This window comes from Hirundo rustica, chromosome 2, assembly GCF_015227805.2.
Source record: "Hirundo rustica isolate bHirRus1 chromosome 2, bHirRus1.pri.v3, whole genome shotgun sequence".
Taxonomy (NCBI): Eukaryota; Metazoa; Chordata; class Aves; order Passeriformes; family Hirundinidae; genus Hirundo; species Hirundo rustica.
In genome coordinates this window covers 52,812,637-52,831,544 of record NC_053451.1, presented here as the reverse complement: position 1 = coordinate 52,831,544, position 18,908 = coordinate 52,812,637, and the positions used below count along the sequence as shown (strand labels likewise).

Here is an 18,908-nt window from a genome sequence, read left to right as displayed (position 1 = left end):
AAGCTGTTTTAAGCACACTGGTTGATTCTCTCATAGGGGAAATGCACGCACACCACGATGTTACTTAAGTCTACCAACTAAAGCAGAACAACTGTTTTATCTCAGTTACTTCTGCACATTTTTTTAGACTAAGTATCAAAAAGACCAGCCCTCACTAGCTGCAAACTAGTCATGCAGCAACTGACACAGCATTGCTGTCATTGTTCCCTGCAATAGGCACTTTCTAGAAACTGCTCTTTCACAGCAATAGTGGTACAAAAGCATACAGCAATTACTCAAGTGCACAATTATTTAGCACATTCCATTTATGCTTTCATTAACACTGTTTATGGTGATCAGTTCCATGGTTAATAGTGCTTTAACTGCAAACAGGATGACTGTGAAAATGAGATAAATCTGGACTACCTGCTGAGACACTACATGAAGCTTTCCATACAACTACAATAATAAAGTTTATTCAGTATACTCAATTCTTTCATTATTCTGTTTGCTTTTACTGTAGAATAAGTTTGCTTATACTGTGTCTTCTTATTCAAACCATAACATATTCCAGAACTTGTTTTGGAACAACTTTGTTTTTATATTGTCTCAAGTCACTGAACACCTATATACATGAATATGCAAAATGTACACACACATGCACAGTGGCAGTACTACAGAGCTGCAAGTTTCTCATTTGCTTTGAGTGCCATGTAGTTTTAAAAATCTTCACTGAAAATTCAGACTTAATAAAGGCCTTTTTGACATGTAGAACCATAAGAGAACTCCTTTGCCTCAAACTGATTACATGAGAGCTCATTTGCCTCAAACTCATTACATCATTACACAAACTAGAATTTAATGTTGATTTTCTGTCTCTTCACTTGAATCTTTCATCACACATTTCAAACTCATCAGAAATTCACCATTCTGTTATAAGGTACGTTCCTCCATAAGAAATTAAATTGCAAACTGAAAATAATATCTCGCGTACAATTCAGTTAGGGCATCGCTACATTTTAGTTCAGGGCGAAGATTTTAACATTCATTGAGCTACCTCAGTAATTGGCTCATCTTTCGTGCCTCGAAGCAGATTCATTTCATCCGGTGTCAGCTGGAATTTTGCTATGAATGCATCTGCAACTTGTGCTTTCATTTCTAATCTCTGACTGTAATAAAACAAAGTGAAGAGAATATGAGCTTTTTATGAGAATATGAGCTTTTAAGTCTCAAAGACTTATTTTTCATATTCATACTTTTGGAAGTACAACCAGCCATCAGAAATTGGCATTATTAAATTATAATAGCTGATTCTTGCCATCAAACACTTGAGGTGCTTTTTCACAAACAACTTTCTATTAAGCTTACACAGATTATTCAGTAAAGACAATATAGAGGTATGTTAACACATTTCAAAATTATTAAGTTCTTTAAAATAATATTCCTTTAGCATTTGTATCACAATTTATCTAATCCAGATACTTCATGCTTGTACAGTTGTAATGCATGCAGTTATCTCCTATTCACTAAGGAAAGGAAAAGCCTATAGCACCCAAAATTGCAAAATTAACCTTAGATTAATTAAACTGCTTTTTTGCAGACCAGATCCATTTCTTTGTAACACTATACAGCTGGGACATCAATTTACTAATGCCACAAGCAATCAAACTGCAATGGTTAATTCTCTTGTTCCTGAAAACACAGCCAGAATGTAATACGCAAACACCATCTCATGGGCAGTGTTTTCCTGCACATATTTTGTCACACGCCTTACAACCACAGAAGGACCCAAATGGAATGGACTGGGATTCCTATGCTCAAACTGTGGTTTGAACACACAGTATTCCAGGAAATAAAGACTACATTTTCGGGGCATTGAGAAGGCACTAATTAGTTATTTCCGCAAGAATAAAGCTCAATTCCTTTAAGATCATTTAATCTTTCAGTGTGATATAATTACTACAAGATAAATACATTGTCATTACAGGGTGGTAAGACAGGCAAGTGTATTTCTATATACTGTTGTGGCTGTGCTCTATCTCCACACCGGGCGGATGCCGGCCTCTGGCTGGCTCAGATCTGCACAGCGACCAGGATGTTCCCAGTTCGGATGGGCACGCAGGTTATCTTTACTTGCTGGCTCGGCTTCTCAGCAGCAGTTGGACTAAATAGTGTCATGACAGCAGCGGCAGTAGAAAAGGATGGCTCTCAGCTTGGCAGGTTAAAATATGTTTATTCAGGCCTAACTGCGGTAGCACCACAGCTAACCCAAAACCGCAGGCCAGAGAGAGTTCGAATCTCCCTCCTCCACCTTATAACTGGGGGAGGGATTCAGGGGGGGTTACAACAAGGCAACGAATCAGGGGATTCAGGGGACAACAAGGAGTGTCCACCTCCAAGCCTCTGACCAACCATCCCCAGAGGAAAGGAATTCCCCCCGTGTGATCGGGATATGCAAAGCAATCACACGGAGATGAGAGATTTCGCAGGGCAGAGTTGTTCATCCAAGAGAGCTCAAGGCTGAGCCAAGCCCAGAGCCCCTCTGCCTGTTTATTTCTTACTTTTTATACATTTGTGGGTCTGGCTGTGGATTGGCTTCTGGAGTTATCACCTCCCAGCCAAATGGCCAGACCAGCTGTCAGTTACAATTGTTTTCAGGTTAGAAATATGCAAACAAAGGACAGAGAATGAAAAACAAAGGATTTGTTTATGTTACATGTGTGAGAAAAAGTGAAAACTGCTCCTAATATTGTACAGTAGCTAAAAAGTCTGACTCCATTCTATGAACAATCAAAAGGCTTTAAAAAACTCAGAAAAACCAGGGTGACACCCCTGGGCGACCTATCACCTGAAGCCCTCTCCATATGATTTCTCAGTCTTGGGAGGGGTCCTGAAATGATAGGCAGGTTGTCCCAGAGCGAGGGGGGGGCAGAGGGGATGGTCCAGGTCAGGTGAGGGGTGGGAGGACTGACACAAAACACCTTATTATATAGAAAGCTAAAAGGGTTACAGAACTGGGGATACAGTGAAATGAACCTATAACATAAAACTTCTTATAAAAACATAATAAAACACCGCCACATACTGTATAATTATATTTTCTTGTTAAGATCAAAGCTTGAAAAGTAAGCTTTTACTCACCCCTTCTCTACTATCCAACTAGTGTCTGAACTCCATTCAGCTACTAAGTATGGAAAATTGGCTTCCCTGCTGTGACACGGATGACTTTCCCACCCTGCAGTTCCACAAATTCTTTTAGAGATCAGATTAAATGTTTTGCAATTGTCAATGCTCTAGCACATTGATAGTGAGAGGGAGAGTAGTATAAAATACAACAGTACTTTAACAGTAACATCTATGAAAATCAAGGGGAAAGCAAGCCAATACTTCTACATTACACAGAAGAGACCTCATCAAAAAGGAAAACCAAAAACTTATATGCTTTAATACCACATTTTGAATTGATAATTCAGGTTTCACTGGGGTCCTAGGGAAATATAATGATTTTATCTTTACATTGAGAGTTTTGCAATGCTTAAAGTCAATCTATTTAATTTTCTCTAAGTAAACTCTACAATTACAAATTTTGGGTCTCCATGAAGCCAAATGTTTCTCAGGGAAGGAACAAGAGTAATGCAGGATGATTTTAACCAACTATACAGGCAGATGCATCCATGAAAAATCCTGGCATTTTCCAACATAATGGAAGGGGAATGGAACAACACCATCCTGAACAAATTCAGTAAAATTTCAGCAGTAAGATTTATGTGGTGGGTAAAATCTGAAGAGAGCAAGTCATGTTGTAAGAGGCAAAAAGACAAGTTGCCTACAAACCATACAAGAAACAGACAAGAAGATATTAACAAAAGAGTCTGTTTAAATCAATATTAGGCTTGTGAGAGATGTTCTGAGGATAACTTCATTCTCACAAGACAGATGAAAGATGGGGCAGGTTTGCTCTGCAATAACATACTCAATGGAATGATGTGTAATGTGTGATACTCAGGGTGCCTCAGCCATCCCTGCTCATCCCTGCCCTGTACTGAGCTTCCCACTGTGCCCGGACCATTGTTAACTGCATCGTGTAGTGAACCAGATCAGGGAACAAATCTAGCAGGAAAAAATCCATAAGTTCTTACTTCTTGGGAGTGGAGATTACATGTATTTTCTAATTCAGTTTACCACAGCCTGTGCTACGGGACTGGAGTGTGCCAGCACCAGGAGCTATCAGAGGCAAGAGGGTATTGACTTGACTGCTGCTATAAAACTCTCAGGAAAACTACACTTCAGAACTCCTCTGGGATATAAGAAGAGCTCATTTCAATTGTCAGTTACAACTATTACCACTAAAAATCAAACTTAAAATATTATGACTCAAGAAAACCCTAGAGGAATCAAGATGGCTACTCAAATTGAAAATCAGCCAAGGACACTTAAATTTTAACACAGTGATGCTGCTTTAAACAAAGCATTCCTGTTTCACCCAGTTTGCCAAGCAAGTCTAATGCCTCAACATCACCAACACTGTATTTGGTTGAAACAACTGAAAATGTAAATTAGTGAGTTAACTACAATAGTTGCTCCAAGTCTCTTCTCTTGGGATGGAAATCTCAATTTATTATATATCCACAAAGCTGAAAAGAGACTGGGTTATCCTTCCCTTTAGGTAAGAGAATGAAGGTAGCAAAGAGAAGAGAGAAGGCAAATGCAAGGCTTTCTTTGGGTTCAATTGAAACAAATCTTCCACAAAGAGAGGAGCAGATGGGATGCTGAGAAACTTTTCTGTTCTGTAAGTCTGTGTATCTCCAGAGTGCATAAACTTCCAGTTGTTCTTATAGAGGGTCTCCATTTATTATTATCTTCTGCTCTTCAGATATTTTGAATGCACACTTCCACCAAACTGGGGTTAGAAGGAAGTCTGATTTTAAGAAGTATAGTACATTGGGCATAATAGTTTTCTCAGTTTTCAGGTGGAATTAGGGTTGTGGTAGAACAAGGAACAGAGTCAGGAACTGTACAAACAGCATGCTCGTGAATCTGTCCTGGAACTCTGTGCCCTGTTTTACTCCTCCTTTATTAAAAAAAAAAATAACAGTCTTGCTAACCAGTATCTCTCTTTCTGCAAGTCCTCCCTCCATTTTTGCTGCTACGGTGAAAAAGGTTTGATCCCTGTGCTTCAAAGCCATTCCCATCCCTGGCTGTGTCTCGGGCTAAGGCCTGGCATAACTGCACACTCACGGACTGTGTGCACTCCCAATAATTAACTTTCATAAAATAGTCAATACATTAAACTTGAGCACACTTCACAATGTCCTTGCAAGATAACCTCAAGGTGGCAGCAATGTTTCATTCATTTTTCTCAAAACTGATTGGGAAGAGGTGACAAACATCTCTCCTAAACAAAAGCATGTGTCTGAATGTTGATAAAGCTCTTTCTGTTTGGCTCTTTAAAAAAAAAACACACAGAATTTCAAGGAGCTACTCAGTTTCAGAACCCAGGTTAGCCAGTTCTGCTTGAGATGACGGTGAAAGTTGCCTTAGTTATCTGCACAAGAAAGAGATCCTATATCCTAGATGATGGATCAGGAACAAAGTATGAAAATTGTACATGCCTTTGATATATGCATGGCAGTGTACAGTATTACTGAGATCAATACACTCACATCTGTACTCAGTTTTTTTCTCTATATGTATTTATTTATGTATTTATTTCCTCACACACAACCTAACATATTTAACTAGAATTCAATCTATCTTATTAAGGCAGGGCAGTGGATTAAAATGTGACTCAAGGCTGCTATAATAATTTCACTATAGTAAGTGCCTTACAAAACACAATGCAGGTAACAACAAAAGCCAGTGCAAGGCTGTCTTACACATAACACACAGCAGTCAGTACCTGTATGCAGACAACTGGACATTTCAAGACCCACTGGCCTTTCTGTAGATATAATAATTTCTAAATTCTGAGCAGTGCAGTACAGCTGAGGAAAGGCCACACCATTTTGTTATCCCCATTTTTTTTCTTTTAACAAAGTTAATCCTGTATAAAGGAACTAAACTAACAGTTTATGGGAACCCAGCATTGATGCAAAAGGGGAAGTGCCAAGCGTTGGTAGAATTTAGAACTTGGGCAAGGGACAGGATTCCAACAAAGAGCAATTTCCCCAGTTTTAACTGTTACCAGGGAAACAGAATTCTTTTGCAAGAGAACTCAAAAGGCTGGGAAAACTATGCACTTAGTGCACTTTTCCCTTGAACCAAATACAAATGTGCACTGTTTGTTAGGATTATCACCTAGACAGCTCAAAAATGAGGTGGAAAAGAAGCAGACTTTTCCAAAGCTTAATTGTATCTTGCCACCACATACAACATAAGAATCTGCTATTTCTTCTACCTAGGGTGAATCAGAGCAGTCATTCTGAAATTACTTTCAATTTCTGGTACTGAGGATTCAACACATTTTTAAAGCCTCAGGGCAATGGAGTATTTCTAACTCATAAGTAAATAACAATCATCTCTAACAGACTTGTACAAAGCTGCGCAATTATTTTTCTGTCATGTGAAAGACAAATGTACAAGACTATGTAACAAAACTTTTACACACAAGCATTAGAAAACCATTCTTAAGAGTAAGTACAGGAGCAAAAGTGCATTTGTCAATGCTGAGAACAAATGTTTTGTTCTGCATTTTTTCCATCAAACCTATCTCTTATTGAAGTAGAACTGAAATACTGTGAGGAGGTATTCATTGACCCATTCCATCATAAAATATAATTATGAAATATTCTCCTTAATTAAAAAATAGGAAGACATTAAAAACCCAGTGAATTGTCTAATGTTTCCAGAATACAAGAAAATAGCAGTAATAGTAAAGAAGGCTTTAGTGAGATCTCATCTGGAAAACACATCACAGTCCTGATCCTGGGTGCAAGAACAATGGATTCCCATTAGACCACAGCCAGCAGGATGAACATGGGAATGGAAAAACTAATTCATCATAGGAGATGAAAGCAGTTCTTAAGACAAAGGACAAGATGAGAAAATAGTCAATTTATATCCAATAATTAGATTGGAAATCAGGGAAAGGATTTTACTGGAAAAAATGAGCTTTTAGGCTAAGTGTTCCACAAATAGCAACACACAACATGCAAAAATAATGCAGTAGTTATGTGCTGAACAGTTGAGTTTACCAAAGTCATCATGCAAATAATAGGTGGCAGCAGGAGAGTGGACTTGAACTTAGAAGGTTTCCCCCATCTGCAACATCTATCTGAAGACAGCCTACAGTGCTACAGCCCTGCCATCTCATACATTAAAATAAATAAATAAAAACAAATGCGGAAAAATTGAAAAGGCTAAACCAAAAGTTAAGCAACATATCTGCACTGAAATGACCAAAATCTTACCAAACAGATTACCAAACACTAGAATAAAAAAGCTTACATGTTGCAAATAAATTTGAGTAATTCAATAATTTTCTAATTTTGTACTGATAAGGCTTCCTCTAAATCTGATGGGTATGCATCTACAGAATATTTTCGATAAAATTTTCATAAGCAGAGCTCTGCAGCAATCACATGATATATATATATACAGATATAGATGTACAAACACACACAGTAAATCAGTGTTTGGCAATCGTTAAAATCCATGATCCATGGTTTCTAAGTTGTGTACAGGGATTAAGTTTAGTGTATTTCCAATGAACACATTCTTTTCCATCTTGTAGATATGAGCTATTTGGTATTCCATAAGAAACAGACCGATATCTTCAGTTTATCTTTTATAAAATGTGATATAAACCCAATGGAAAGGAACCCGCTTAGTCTAGCTTCAAATTTGCCATCAAATTCAAAAATGTTGCCAAAGGCATGAAAATCATATACTGTTCTCTACATCCACCTGGAGTAAGATCAAAACAAATGTGCTTAGGCTGCAGCAAAAGGAGAACTAAATCAGATAGTAGGAAAACAATAAAACCGAAATCAATTTCCAGTGAAGACCACAGGCTCTCTGCTCCTTCTGTTCCTAGGCTGCTCTTCTCAGAGCAGAACAGATCAGACAAACATCAGTCAGAAATGGTACCATGTAACTGACTCTGCAGTTCTGGTGAATGTTCCTTGACCTATAAAACCACGCCTCATTTCATACTGACCAAGAGTGCTTCATGTTTCAACAGAATTGCCAAGAAGAAAAGCTGGCAAGAAAATAAGGCTTTGCATGTTCTCTGCTGGTCATGGCTAGAATGTGACAGGTTAGTTTTGCTTCTTTCAGATCCATTTCAGCTGGTTTTATTCCTCTGCTACACCTTGTCACCTATGCTTTACTTTGGTACAAATCAGGATAGAAAATGAGCCTCAGAATTTCAAGTCTTCATCCTCTCTCACATGGAATTATAATTAAGTTTAGGCAATCACTGCTTTTTCTAATGAAGCACATTCATGGGAATAAATGTAAATACAAGTTTCAAAAGGTCAACATATGAAATACATCTCATCAATGCAAACCACCAGACCACCACTTTTCTTAGCATAGGCTGATAAAAGCAAACCTCTCTAACCTGCTACAAATAGCACTGAACTTCCTGCATCATTTCCAAATTGACTATGGCAAAAAAGTTATTTGTTAGAAAAGGTAAAAGGCACCACCAAGAGACAAGGATGAGAGATCAGTAGCGTGGTCCTACTGAAGCAGACGTTGACTTCAAAACATTTTTCCTCACTTCTGAGCTTGTACTGAGCACAGAGGTGACAGCCAAATAATTGACTTAATTCCAAGAATGGTGCTTGATGTTTTTTAAATAAAGATCAAGCCTGAATGTAATGTAATTCAATTAAAACAAACTGAAGTACACGCTTACATTCCTGTCAAGGAATCTTATTTAATTGTATTTTAAAAAGTAAAACAATCCCAGGGCTATGTAAATGGCTTTTCTGAAATCGATATAACAATGATTCTGACACCAAAACACAAATTTTGCTCTGTTTAAGAACACAATCAAGAGAGGATACAAAAATAAGATAGTTCGTAAATGTGTTCAAGCGCATAACCTCCACAAAAGCTCTGAACGAGTAACCTGACTCAAGAAATATCTGTCTGAGCCATTTCCAGTCGTAACAGTTTTCAGAATATTGTGGTTTTTACTTCTAGAACACTAGTTCTAGCTCTCAACAACTTTCGTATTTCTGCAGACTCATTTTCAGCAAAGCCCCTGAGTATATACATATATTTACATAACTGCTCTTACTTAATTTTGTAAGAATTAATATTGCAAGTATTACCTTCTAGTCTCTCTTCTCATTTTTTACATTGATGATTGTAACTTGTGGCTAACCTCAAAAACACCACATCATCTTGCACAACATCATCTTATTAAGTGGCTGGTAGAATTACTATGAAGCCAGTCTTCTGGCATTCTGCATAGAGTATTTGGAACTAAACAAGTTATTCAAGTTATTTCTCTGGTGTGGGAATTACTGAACTCTGGGATGCTTGTTCCCTGTGCAAGGTGAAGTAATTCAGTATTGCAAGTACATTTTTAGCCTCACACCAAAAAAAACCCAAAACCACCCACCAGAAAATCCCCCCAAAACCCCACCCCGCACTAAAACAACCAACCAACCAACAAAACCTGGAGTCAAGTATAACATGATAACCAGAGAACCAACAAGTCAGAAGAAGCTATTATTAAAATTGCACTTCAAGGAGCAAGATCCTTTTTCTGTCAGCCTGTTAGAAATAGCAATTAAACAAACCCACATCTTTTAAAGCACAGCATATGTTCATTGTTTGAAAACAAAGTAATCTCTTCATTACTATACATAAAAAAACTAATGCAACCTGAAAGCAGTATTAGTGCGCTCAAGTAGAAGTACGCAAATCTACTGAAGATAACTGAAATGGAAGCGGATTTTTAACAATTACCAAAATTGTTAAAATTTGTCTAAATTAACTAACTCAGTTTTTCTTTATTATAGAAGTTTGCTATGAAATACATTAAAATTAACACTCTATTCAAGACTCTGCGTTACTGAGAAGCAATAACTCAACTTTTTTTATGAAGAGATGGGTTGGATGTGTGGACTAATTTATTTCACACTATATGGTTCTATCAAGCTATGGTAAGTCTCAGTTTTAAAGAAAAATGAAAAAAAATCTTAGTTCCTATGCTAAGCAGATACCATGATTTAAATAGTATGAAGGCAAATTGTGTAAAACTGTTTATAATATACAGTAGTTTTAACTAGACTTCACAGAAGAAATAAATTCAGAATAAGCAACCTGACCAAAGAAATGCACCAACTCTGAAATATTCACAAATATAAAAATGCAATTGTATTAATTACTTTTAAAATTTGTTATCTATGTAACATACGTAGATATCTACGTAAGAGCCTATATTTAGCATTTATACCAAGGAAGTCTAAAGCTCACAAATTAAGTAACAAGAAAAAAAAAAATGCTGCAAAGCAAAAACCCAAGAATGCGGAAGTTTTAACCTAAATCTGAGACAAACATCTAATTTCCTATCCCAAATATTTACGCAGATATCTTAAATTCCCACATTTCACCAATACAGGAAGTCCCAAAGCGCACATCAGGACTACCTACAGGAAACTCCAGGTGGGCAGCTCTAACTTCAAACCACAAATCTGAGAGACTAGGATAAACAGCAAGAGTTCAGGTAAGAAGCTTTGGAGACTGAAAACCACCTGGAGCTACGACTGCTTATATAGATGATAATACAATGCCAAAACTACTTAGTATAAAAAAAACCTAGTACCAACACTAGACTGAGACAGCCATTCCGTTCCAAGTACTGCAAAAAAGGAAAATAATAGAAATCCCTAGTTACCATAAATGCATGAAATCTGGAAGTTTACAGTCTCCGTTCAGTTTCAGTTCATTTAAAAATATCCTAACACTTTTCCAGCTATAAAAACATGGTCAGCTAAAGTAAATCACATAAATGCTAAGCCTAATAGAACATAATAGAACCGGTCCAGTTTTCATCTCTGCATTTCAACCAGACAGCATTTTAGGACAACCCTCAGAGGACAGAGAAGCCATGTCCTTCCAGTTTCATCATTTACTCATTTGCTGGCTAGAAAATGTCAAAGACATCAGCAATTTAAGACCTGTACTTTTTCAGAGGCAAGATTTCAGGTGTTCAAGAATCCCGTAATATCTGGCAGTAGATGCCTCCTCATGTGCCCGATGTAAACCAAAGGAATGCATCAGAACAAAGGGTCTTTTAACAAGTTAAAAGAATAAATTACTAAAATGTCCCAAATGGAACCAGTCTTCACAATTTTCCGTATGTTTAGACGGGAAAAAATTCAACTTTGCTAATAAATGGTATTACTAATCTTCCATAACTATCAGACTGTACAAGTCACAAGTACTTTTTGGCTTCTGCTCATGTGTACTTCATTGTATACTTAAAAAATAAACTTCTAAACTTTTTCCTATATGTGCACGGTGAGGTCACACAGACCCTTAGAGGGACAGACTACTTACTAAACATTTGTCCTCTTCACACCTGGGAGATGTTCTGCCTTTTAAAGGAATTAGCAGAAAGTCTTTTAAGTACATAATAGTGCAAGTAAGGTCCGTATTGGGGAGGTACTGATGTACAGGCTGCATAATATCCTTTAATGGAATTTAAGGCCAATTAGACATACACCACTTGGAACTGGTCTTAATATCTCTCATTCTGCTTCAGAACAAAGAATCAAAGCAGCTTTCAGATTCTTGAGACTACAAAATATATGACCATTTCTCTGTCCTACTACTTCACATACTCATATTCAAAATGATACATTTTCTAAGACTTCTGCTCACTTACTTCAAGTGTCTTTACCAAATCCTTCACTTTATATGAACCAGTATTTGACTTTATGCAGTTATTCTACATTCAACATTTAAAATATGTACAGATTAGACTCCATATTCAGACTTAATCCATTTCCTATTGAAGCTCATATCATAAACCTACTGATTTTGAAAGCTCACCGAGAGCTATCCAAAACCATAACTTCTACTAGAAACTTACTACTGTAAAATAATTATTTCTAACCTCCAGTGAACGGTATATAATTTTCCGAAGAAAGCTCATAAAGCAAGAAGATTCATTCTTCTACACCGAGAAAACTTGAAGCTATAAAACCATACATCCTAGCCGTAAAAACAATAAAGACCGCTTGACTTCATCATTGGCTATTATCCCCTTCTCAGGAATAAAAATACTGAAAGGAGGAAAAACACAAATCTTTTCTTCCACAGGAGGCTGGAGAACGAATGGAAAAAGTGGTCTGCCCTAGGCTCATTAAACAGCACTCCTGTATTTTACAGTCAGCTTTAAACACGGCAGAGTAGGTTAGAATCCAACTTTGCATTCCCTCATACAGTCCCTGAAAAAGAGAGAGATTTCCACTGCATACAGAGCATTCATAACAAGCAGCCTGCCAAACCGATGAGAAATTGAGTTGGTCCATATCTGTTACGACACAATGTAACTTACATTATCAACAGACCTCAGGCAGAGCACGGCCATACTTAGCACGCACTACCACCATAACTAATTGTTTTCCCCAAGAAGCCAATTTTTATTGAAACAAACGCTAACATACATTCTTACCTTTTTGGATCATTTAGCAATAAGCTAAGAGTGCAATTGAGCTAAAAACATATATAGTATTGGAAAAAACCCCAAAGTCGTAAATCCAAATGTCAGAGTCACAACTAAAAGAAAATTCTATCAAATAAATAAGGTGGCATACGTACTTTTCTGCCTGGAGTTTTGTGGTTTTTACAATCAAGTCCTGGGTTTGCTCCTTTGCTGCCTAGAATATGATTAGAATTGTTAAGCATGTGAAAAAGACAAACATATCAATTGTTTTAAACAATCTTTAAATTAGGTAATACTTTTGAAGCTTTCTGACTATAAGCAATTTAAAGAGTATACTCTTTGAAACAAAAGGCCTTCTTGAAACAAGTATTCATTAACTGTCCCTATGTCCAGGCAGTAAAAAAAAAAAAAAAAAAAATCTTTACCCTTATCCATATATATTTTCATACTTATATACATTTATATCCACACAGTTTATTTTAAATTTATATTTAATAGAGAAACACGATAAACATTAGAAATAGTTACGATTATTTTGTTTGCCCATCAACTGTAAATTGTTTGCTGTCACAAAATAAAAAAATGAAACAAATTCCTTAGGATGCTGAACTGCCCAGTACCAGTATCCACCCAGACTTTAAAAGATGATGAACCCAGCTCTGCTAGTCTAAGCAAGCCTAGCTCTACAGGCCAACAGCTTACAGAGCTGCATGGACCAAGGACAATTATTAGGAAAAATTTCTTCACTGAATAGGTGGTCAGGCATTGGAACAGGCTGCTCAGGGAAGTGGTTGAATCACCATCTCTGGAGGTATTTAAAAGATGTGCAGGTGTAGCACTGAGGGACATGGGATAGTGGTGGACTTGGCAATGCTAGGTTGGACTTAATGATCTCAGAAATCTTTCCCAATCTAAATGATTCTATCATTCTAAGAGCAATTTTCTTAGGAAGTTCATCACAGCCCTAAATATTAAATGATGGCAGTGCATGGGAAACAATTTTGCATCAGACAGCAACTGCATAACTAAAAGAATTGCTGCAACTGAAGTTAAAGAGTTCTGAAACTTATTGCTTTGTAAAAAGCTAAAAGACATCTGGAATTTTTGGCTGCACACTGGATGCCACCAGTGATCCCCTATGCAGAAAAACTGAGATGATTTAAAAAAAAAATTCCTAAAATCAAAATGCATTCAGTATAGAATAATACTGCAAATGAAGAGGTGGAAATGGCAATAAAGACATTCTGTGTGAATAATACTGTGCTACAGCCAAATTACAGCTTGCCAGATTGAAGATGCCAGTCTTGAGACCCCCTGAGAAGCTTAACAAAAGTATCTGTACACACTGATTCACTTCAGCCTTTCTATCTGCCACTACTGTAGTTACAAGAGAAAAGCAGCCAAGGTACAGGAATTCTTTGGAAGGTGAAAGTAGGACAATTCATGTAACAATTCATGTCCAACTTAATTGCAAATTTTAATAAACAAAAAAGAAGAAATTTCCTTCCTTTCCAGTACTTTCTGGGCAGAAGTACTGATTACCATGAACAATGCTAACAGCGGGCCAGCAGAAAAGAAGGAAAAGCATTTATTTCTGAATTTAGCTATATACACCAGGAAGCCAGTATTTACATATGTGCATTCAAATACATGCCAAATATTGTCATATTTTATGTATGAAATGTAAGAGCTTACATCTAACCAAGCAAGGTAACTGTCAGAAATGAACCAGACATGCTAGAAAAGTCAGAAAGTTGGTATTTGATGTTTCTTGTATATTCAGAACAGAAATATTTTTCTCATCCTCCCCACCTCAGTATATTAGTTAGCAATTTCATTATACTTCAAGCCCACTGAATTCCATTTCAGCACTTGCTCCTTCTCTCCCTTTCAGCCACTGTATTTATCAAGTCACTGTCCTAAAATCAGATGTGACAATATACGGTTATTTGGATGAGATGGTATTATAAATTTACAAAATAACAAAGCTAAAAAGCTTTTTGGCTTATCCAAATATATTCCCTTTCATGTCCTGCTTTCTTAATATACTACTCTCTTTGCACACTTTTCTGCATTATATGCCCCAAATCCTTCTCTTTGTATCTTCTATTTGCTCTACTTAGCTCATTTTCACCTTATAATTCAGCTTGAGCACATGCCAGCAAGTCGTCATGTCCACTTACAGATAAAGTACCAGAATATTTCACAACCGAGTGCTACCTCATGAGCTTATTAACTTTACACTCACACAAAGAAAATACAGATTGAATCAAGACAAGTTATGAGTTCTACAGGGCTCTAGAGGAAACCTCCTGTGGGGCACAGAACAAAACTACCTACTGACTTTAACAAAAAAAGAAATCTCTGCAGGGTGGCTCTACTCTGGGAAAAGAAAAAAAAAAAAAATCACAGACGACAGTTACACTTCATGATCTAAAGACAGAAAAGAGCAAAAATCTGCATGGACACTTGACTCATTTCCACATCTAAGAGCTTAGTCTAACAGTTCCTGAACTGCACTAGGGAATATATCCCCATTAACAATGTTCAAAGAGTTCTGAGACCTCTGAGGCACATTACCCAGTTCCTTCTAAAACTGAAAATTAAGTACTGCAGTTTGGCTGCACCGTACTTTCACATTTTTTGGTACAAGTTCATCAAACTACAAGCATTTGTACAATGATTTATTTATCCTAAGTAGGAGGATATCTAATATCCACGCACACACATATGGACAGGAAAACAACAGTTTTTACTGGATTTTTTTGTGAAAGATTCTTATTCGCATACTTTAACTTATGTGCTGTATTGGGAACAGGTTTGGTTTGGCAAAACATCTACACTTCAGCATCCATAAGCTGTTTATACTCATCACTGCACTGAATTTTGAACTTGTACCTTAAAACCAAGCCAGATTTAGTAATGCACCATAAAACACAAATTTCCTACACTCCTCAGCCCCACCAGGAACATTACAGATTCAGCTGAAATAGAATTGGTTTTGCTGCATATCAGCATTCTCAGAAAATATTAAGAAACAAAATCAATAAACAAGATCCACACCAGATTTGTCTCTCCCTCTTTGAATTACCAGATACTTTCCTATGACCATACTTGACACTTATGTGTGTATATATATTCCTATGAATATACTTATACACATAACTCAACAGACACAGTCAATGCAGAAGCCTTTTTAAAGGGAAATGCACAAATTAGCCCTTAAATCTAATAAAATATTTTCTCTCCACTGACACACACATGGATATCACATTGCTATTCTCAAAATAAGTATATGGCTGCATTTTGAACTGCAGTTTGGAAGAAATTAAAATTACTTCCTTGATACATTTTCTAAACAAATAAAAAGAAGCATATTAATATCCTAAAATAACATAATATGCATACCATGGAGACATCCTGGTGTAGCTGTTAATCCTCAAAAATAACTCTTCGTCTTTTTAAAAGAACATAGTCACACCTCAAAAGGAAAAATATTCAAAGCACTTCCATTTATATATTACCTTCAAACGACTGGACATGTCTTCACAGCAGCTGCTCATTGCCTGCACATCTTCATTTATACTCTCAAGTTCCTAAAAAAGTTCAAATAACAGTAACTGTGGTTTTAATCAGAGATGCTGGGTCCAGGCCCAGTTTCCCACCACAATTAGATGCCCCAGTTGCAATGAACATTGTTGCTCTAGGGTCCCTGTTAGTGCAGAGTAATTGGCCTCTAAATATCAACATTCACTCAGGACTTGGATCTGTTTGAAACATCCAATGCAACACTTTCAACAAGTGAAACAATTTTACGGTAAAAGTGTATCTGTCCTGAAAAATTAATTTGTCTCTTAATCCTTTTTTTTTTTTTTTTAACTTAACTAACTATTGCAAAATAGTTAGTCATGCTGCAAAAACATTACCTCTTTAACTTGCTTGAATATGTGAACAAATTCTTCATTTATGGCCAAGCTTCGTCGTTCGATGTCTCCACGCAGGTTCCTTCGGGTGCGCAAACTGTTCTCCACAAAAAAGGTCGAGAGAGCCTTGAGTGCTTCCAGCATTTCCTAGAAAATAAAAAAAAAAGGATCATCCGTCTGCCTGCAGTTACAAAGAAGCAGGTTAAATACTCTGTACCCCTCCAACTTCACGTTCTTAGTAAAAAAACCGCAAACCTAATAAATGGTTTTAGAGGAAAAGCTCTCTTAACACACTCTACATCAGTTGGCAAACAACTAAAATAATTGCTGAGCCTTTCTTCTTCTCATACAACAGAAAAAAATTGTCTACAATTTTACAGTAGCTTTAACCAATAAGACTACTTTCTGTAAATGAATGACTTATCTACAGCAAGAAAACATTGAAATTACAAAAAGCTTGAGAACTGCCCTCCGAGGAAAGCAATACAAACCTCCCTACGATCCGAAGGGACAAAACAGGAGCGTGGCATGTTGCCGGAGAAGCGAAACCTGATTTTAATTGTAATTAATGCTGCAAAGGGCTGCCCGCAGCTCCGCAGCGGAACTGAGGGTACGGCAGGACTCGCCCCCCCGCCGCGAAGCCTGTCGGGGCCCGCGGCCCCTGACGGCTCATCCGGCCCCCACCCCGTCCCTCCGCGCCGCCCGACCCACCTTGTCGTTGTCCAGGCGCGTCTCTAGGATCTTGTTGAGCTTGCGGGACAGCGGGTTGGTGCCGGGGGCAGGCGGGAGCCCCGAGGCGGGGGCAGCGGGCGGTGGCGGCGCCGCGGTGTCGGCCATGGCTGCGGCCTGCCCCGGCCACAGCGCTGCAACGCGGAGCGGCTCCGGCGGAAACGCGCTCCGAGCATTTGGTTCCGGCCTAACGCAGGCCGGCTCTAGGGCCGGGCCTCACCTGGTTCAAAGCGGCACCCGGGGTTTTCTGTTAATTTGTTTGTTTTTATTGATAAAGTAAAAATACATAAAATTTAAAAAATTAATAATTAAAATAATTTACTCGCTAAATAAAGGATTTTGAGTCGATGATATAGGGTTAACTTCATGAGGCGAGGTAGCTGTGTTTATTTCACAAACAAAAACGGCTTTAATTATGAGCAAAGCAAGAAAGGAAAGAAGTTAAATCTCTGTTGTACAAGCTAACAGCAGTGGCTGTATCTATCAAAATAAGGAGGCTGTCTTGTTTCTGCTGTGCATTTACTAACACAGAGGTGAACTCCCAAGGTCTCTTCACTGCTTCAGAGCACAAAATCACAGAGTAAATTAAGTGGAAAAAGATCTCTGAGATCATCGAGTCCAACCTATGACCTAAAGCACCATGTCAATCAGACCATAGTCTTGAGTACCATGTCCAGTTTTCCATTAACCACCTCCAGGGATGGTGACTCTACCACCTCCCTGGGCAGCCCAATTCCAATACCCAATGACCCTCTCTGCGAAGAAATTCCTCCTAACATCCAACTTAAACTTCCCTGGGTGCAGCTTAAGACCGCGACCTCTCGTATTGTCACTTGTCCCATCTGAAATGCTGAAGTGCAGCGGAGGGATTTCTGTGTACTTTTCCAAGAGACAGAAAGCAGGTACACAGATAAAGGTAAAATGCCATGGAAAGAAGATGACTAACAGTGCACAGCTATTATGTAAGAAGACATGGGTTCCACCATGGTATTAGCTGTGAAAACATCACCTTTCCATTTGTCTGATGATGTGTGGTCAAAACCCAGAGATTCATGCAGTAGCTTAAACTCTTTGGGAGTTTGGGGATTTCACATTGCTTTTCTGAAGACCCTTCCTGAAAATAACTGCAAGCAAGTCAAGTAGACATTGCCTTTATGCCCAAGGTGGAACACTGAGCTTCTGAATGGTTTTATTCATTAATCATTTGTTCTTTTCATTTGAGTCATTTACCTCAAGGAAAAACTGTATGACCAGAGCCCTTGAAATCTTAGCGTGATGGAGAGAGTGACAAATATTAATCTATTTAATTTTTATTTGTTTTCTTCCTCACACAAATCCTCTACATAAGAGGCCAGCTTTTCTGAATGGTCTGTGGAGTGCCTTGTTTCTACTCTTGGCTAGTCAGCAAGAAGGTTTTAAGTATTTTCAAACACCTTGTTTTCCTTAATTTCCGTTTTATATCCACCCTATTACACCGATGTTTACTCCTTCTAGATGTGCTTTATTTCTGACCAAGCTTCCAGAAGCCAGGATCTCCCTTCTCCAATTCAGAAGAGATAAAACAGCCTGCAGTCATCACAGGTGTAAGCAATTAATAATTAAGCATGTCAAGAAAATCCTATTATTAGTTAGATCCCCTCCCT

At 37.8% G+C, this 18,908-nt stretch overlaps 1 protein-coding gene across 2 annotated transcripts in view; it reads right to left on the bottom strand.

Annotated features, from left to right (window-relative positions):
- COG6 (component of oligomeric golgi complex 6) overlaps nucleotides 1-17,402 on the bottom strand; it is a 56,686-nt gene extending 39,284 nt beyond the window's left edge. Inside the window, exons 1-5 of one of the 2 annotated variants that reach the window (XM_040055393.1) lie at nucleotides 17,248-17,402; nucleotides 16,540-16,683; nucleotides 16,138-16,209; nucleotides 12,769-12,827; nucleotides 1,037-1,148 (exon numbers count right to left, since the gene is read on the bottom strand). In XM_040055393.1, coding sequence (XP_039911327.1) covers nucleotides 1,037-1,148; nucleotides 12,769-12,827; nucleotides 16,138-16,209; nucleotides 16,540-16,683; nucleotides 17,248-17,373 — 513 coding nt within the window. In that variant the 5' untranslated portion in view covers nucleotides 17,374-17,402. Of the gene's footprint in view, nucleotides 1-1,036; nucleotides 1,149-12,768; nucleotides 12,828-16,137; nucleotides 16,210-16,539; nucleotides 16,684-17,027; nucleotides 17,175-17,247 lie in introns of those variants that run through there. The other variant, XM_040055394.2, reaches the window with a different exon arrangement.
- Between the last annotated feature and the right edge of the window lie 1,506 nt (nucleotides 17,403-18,908).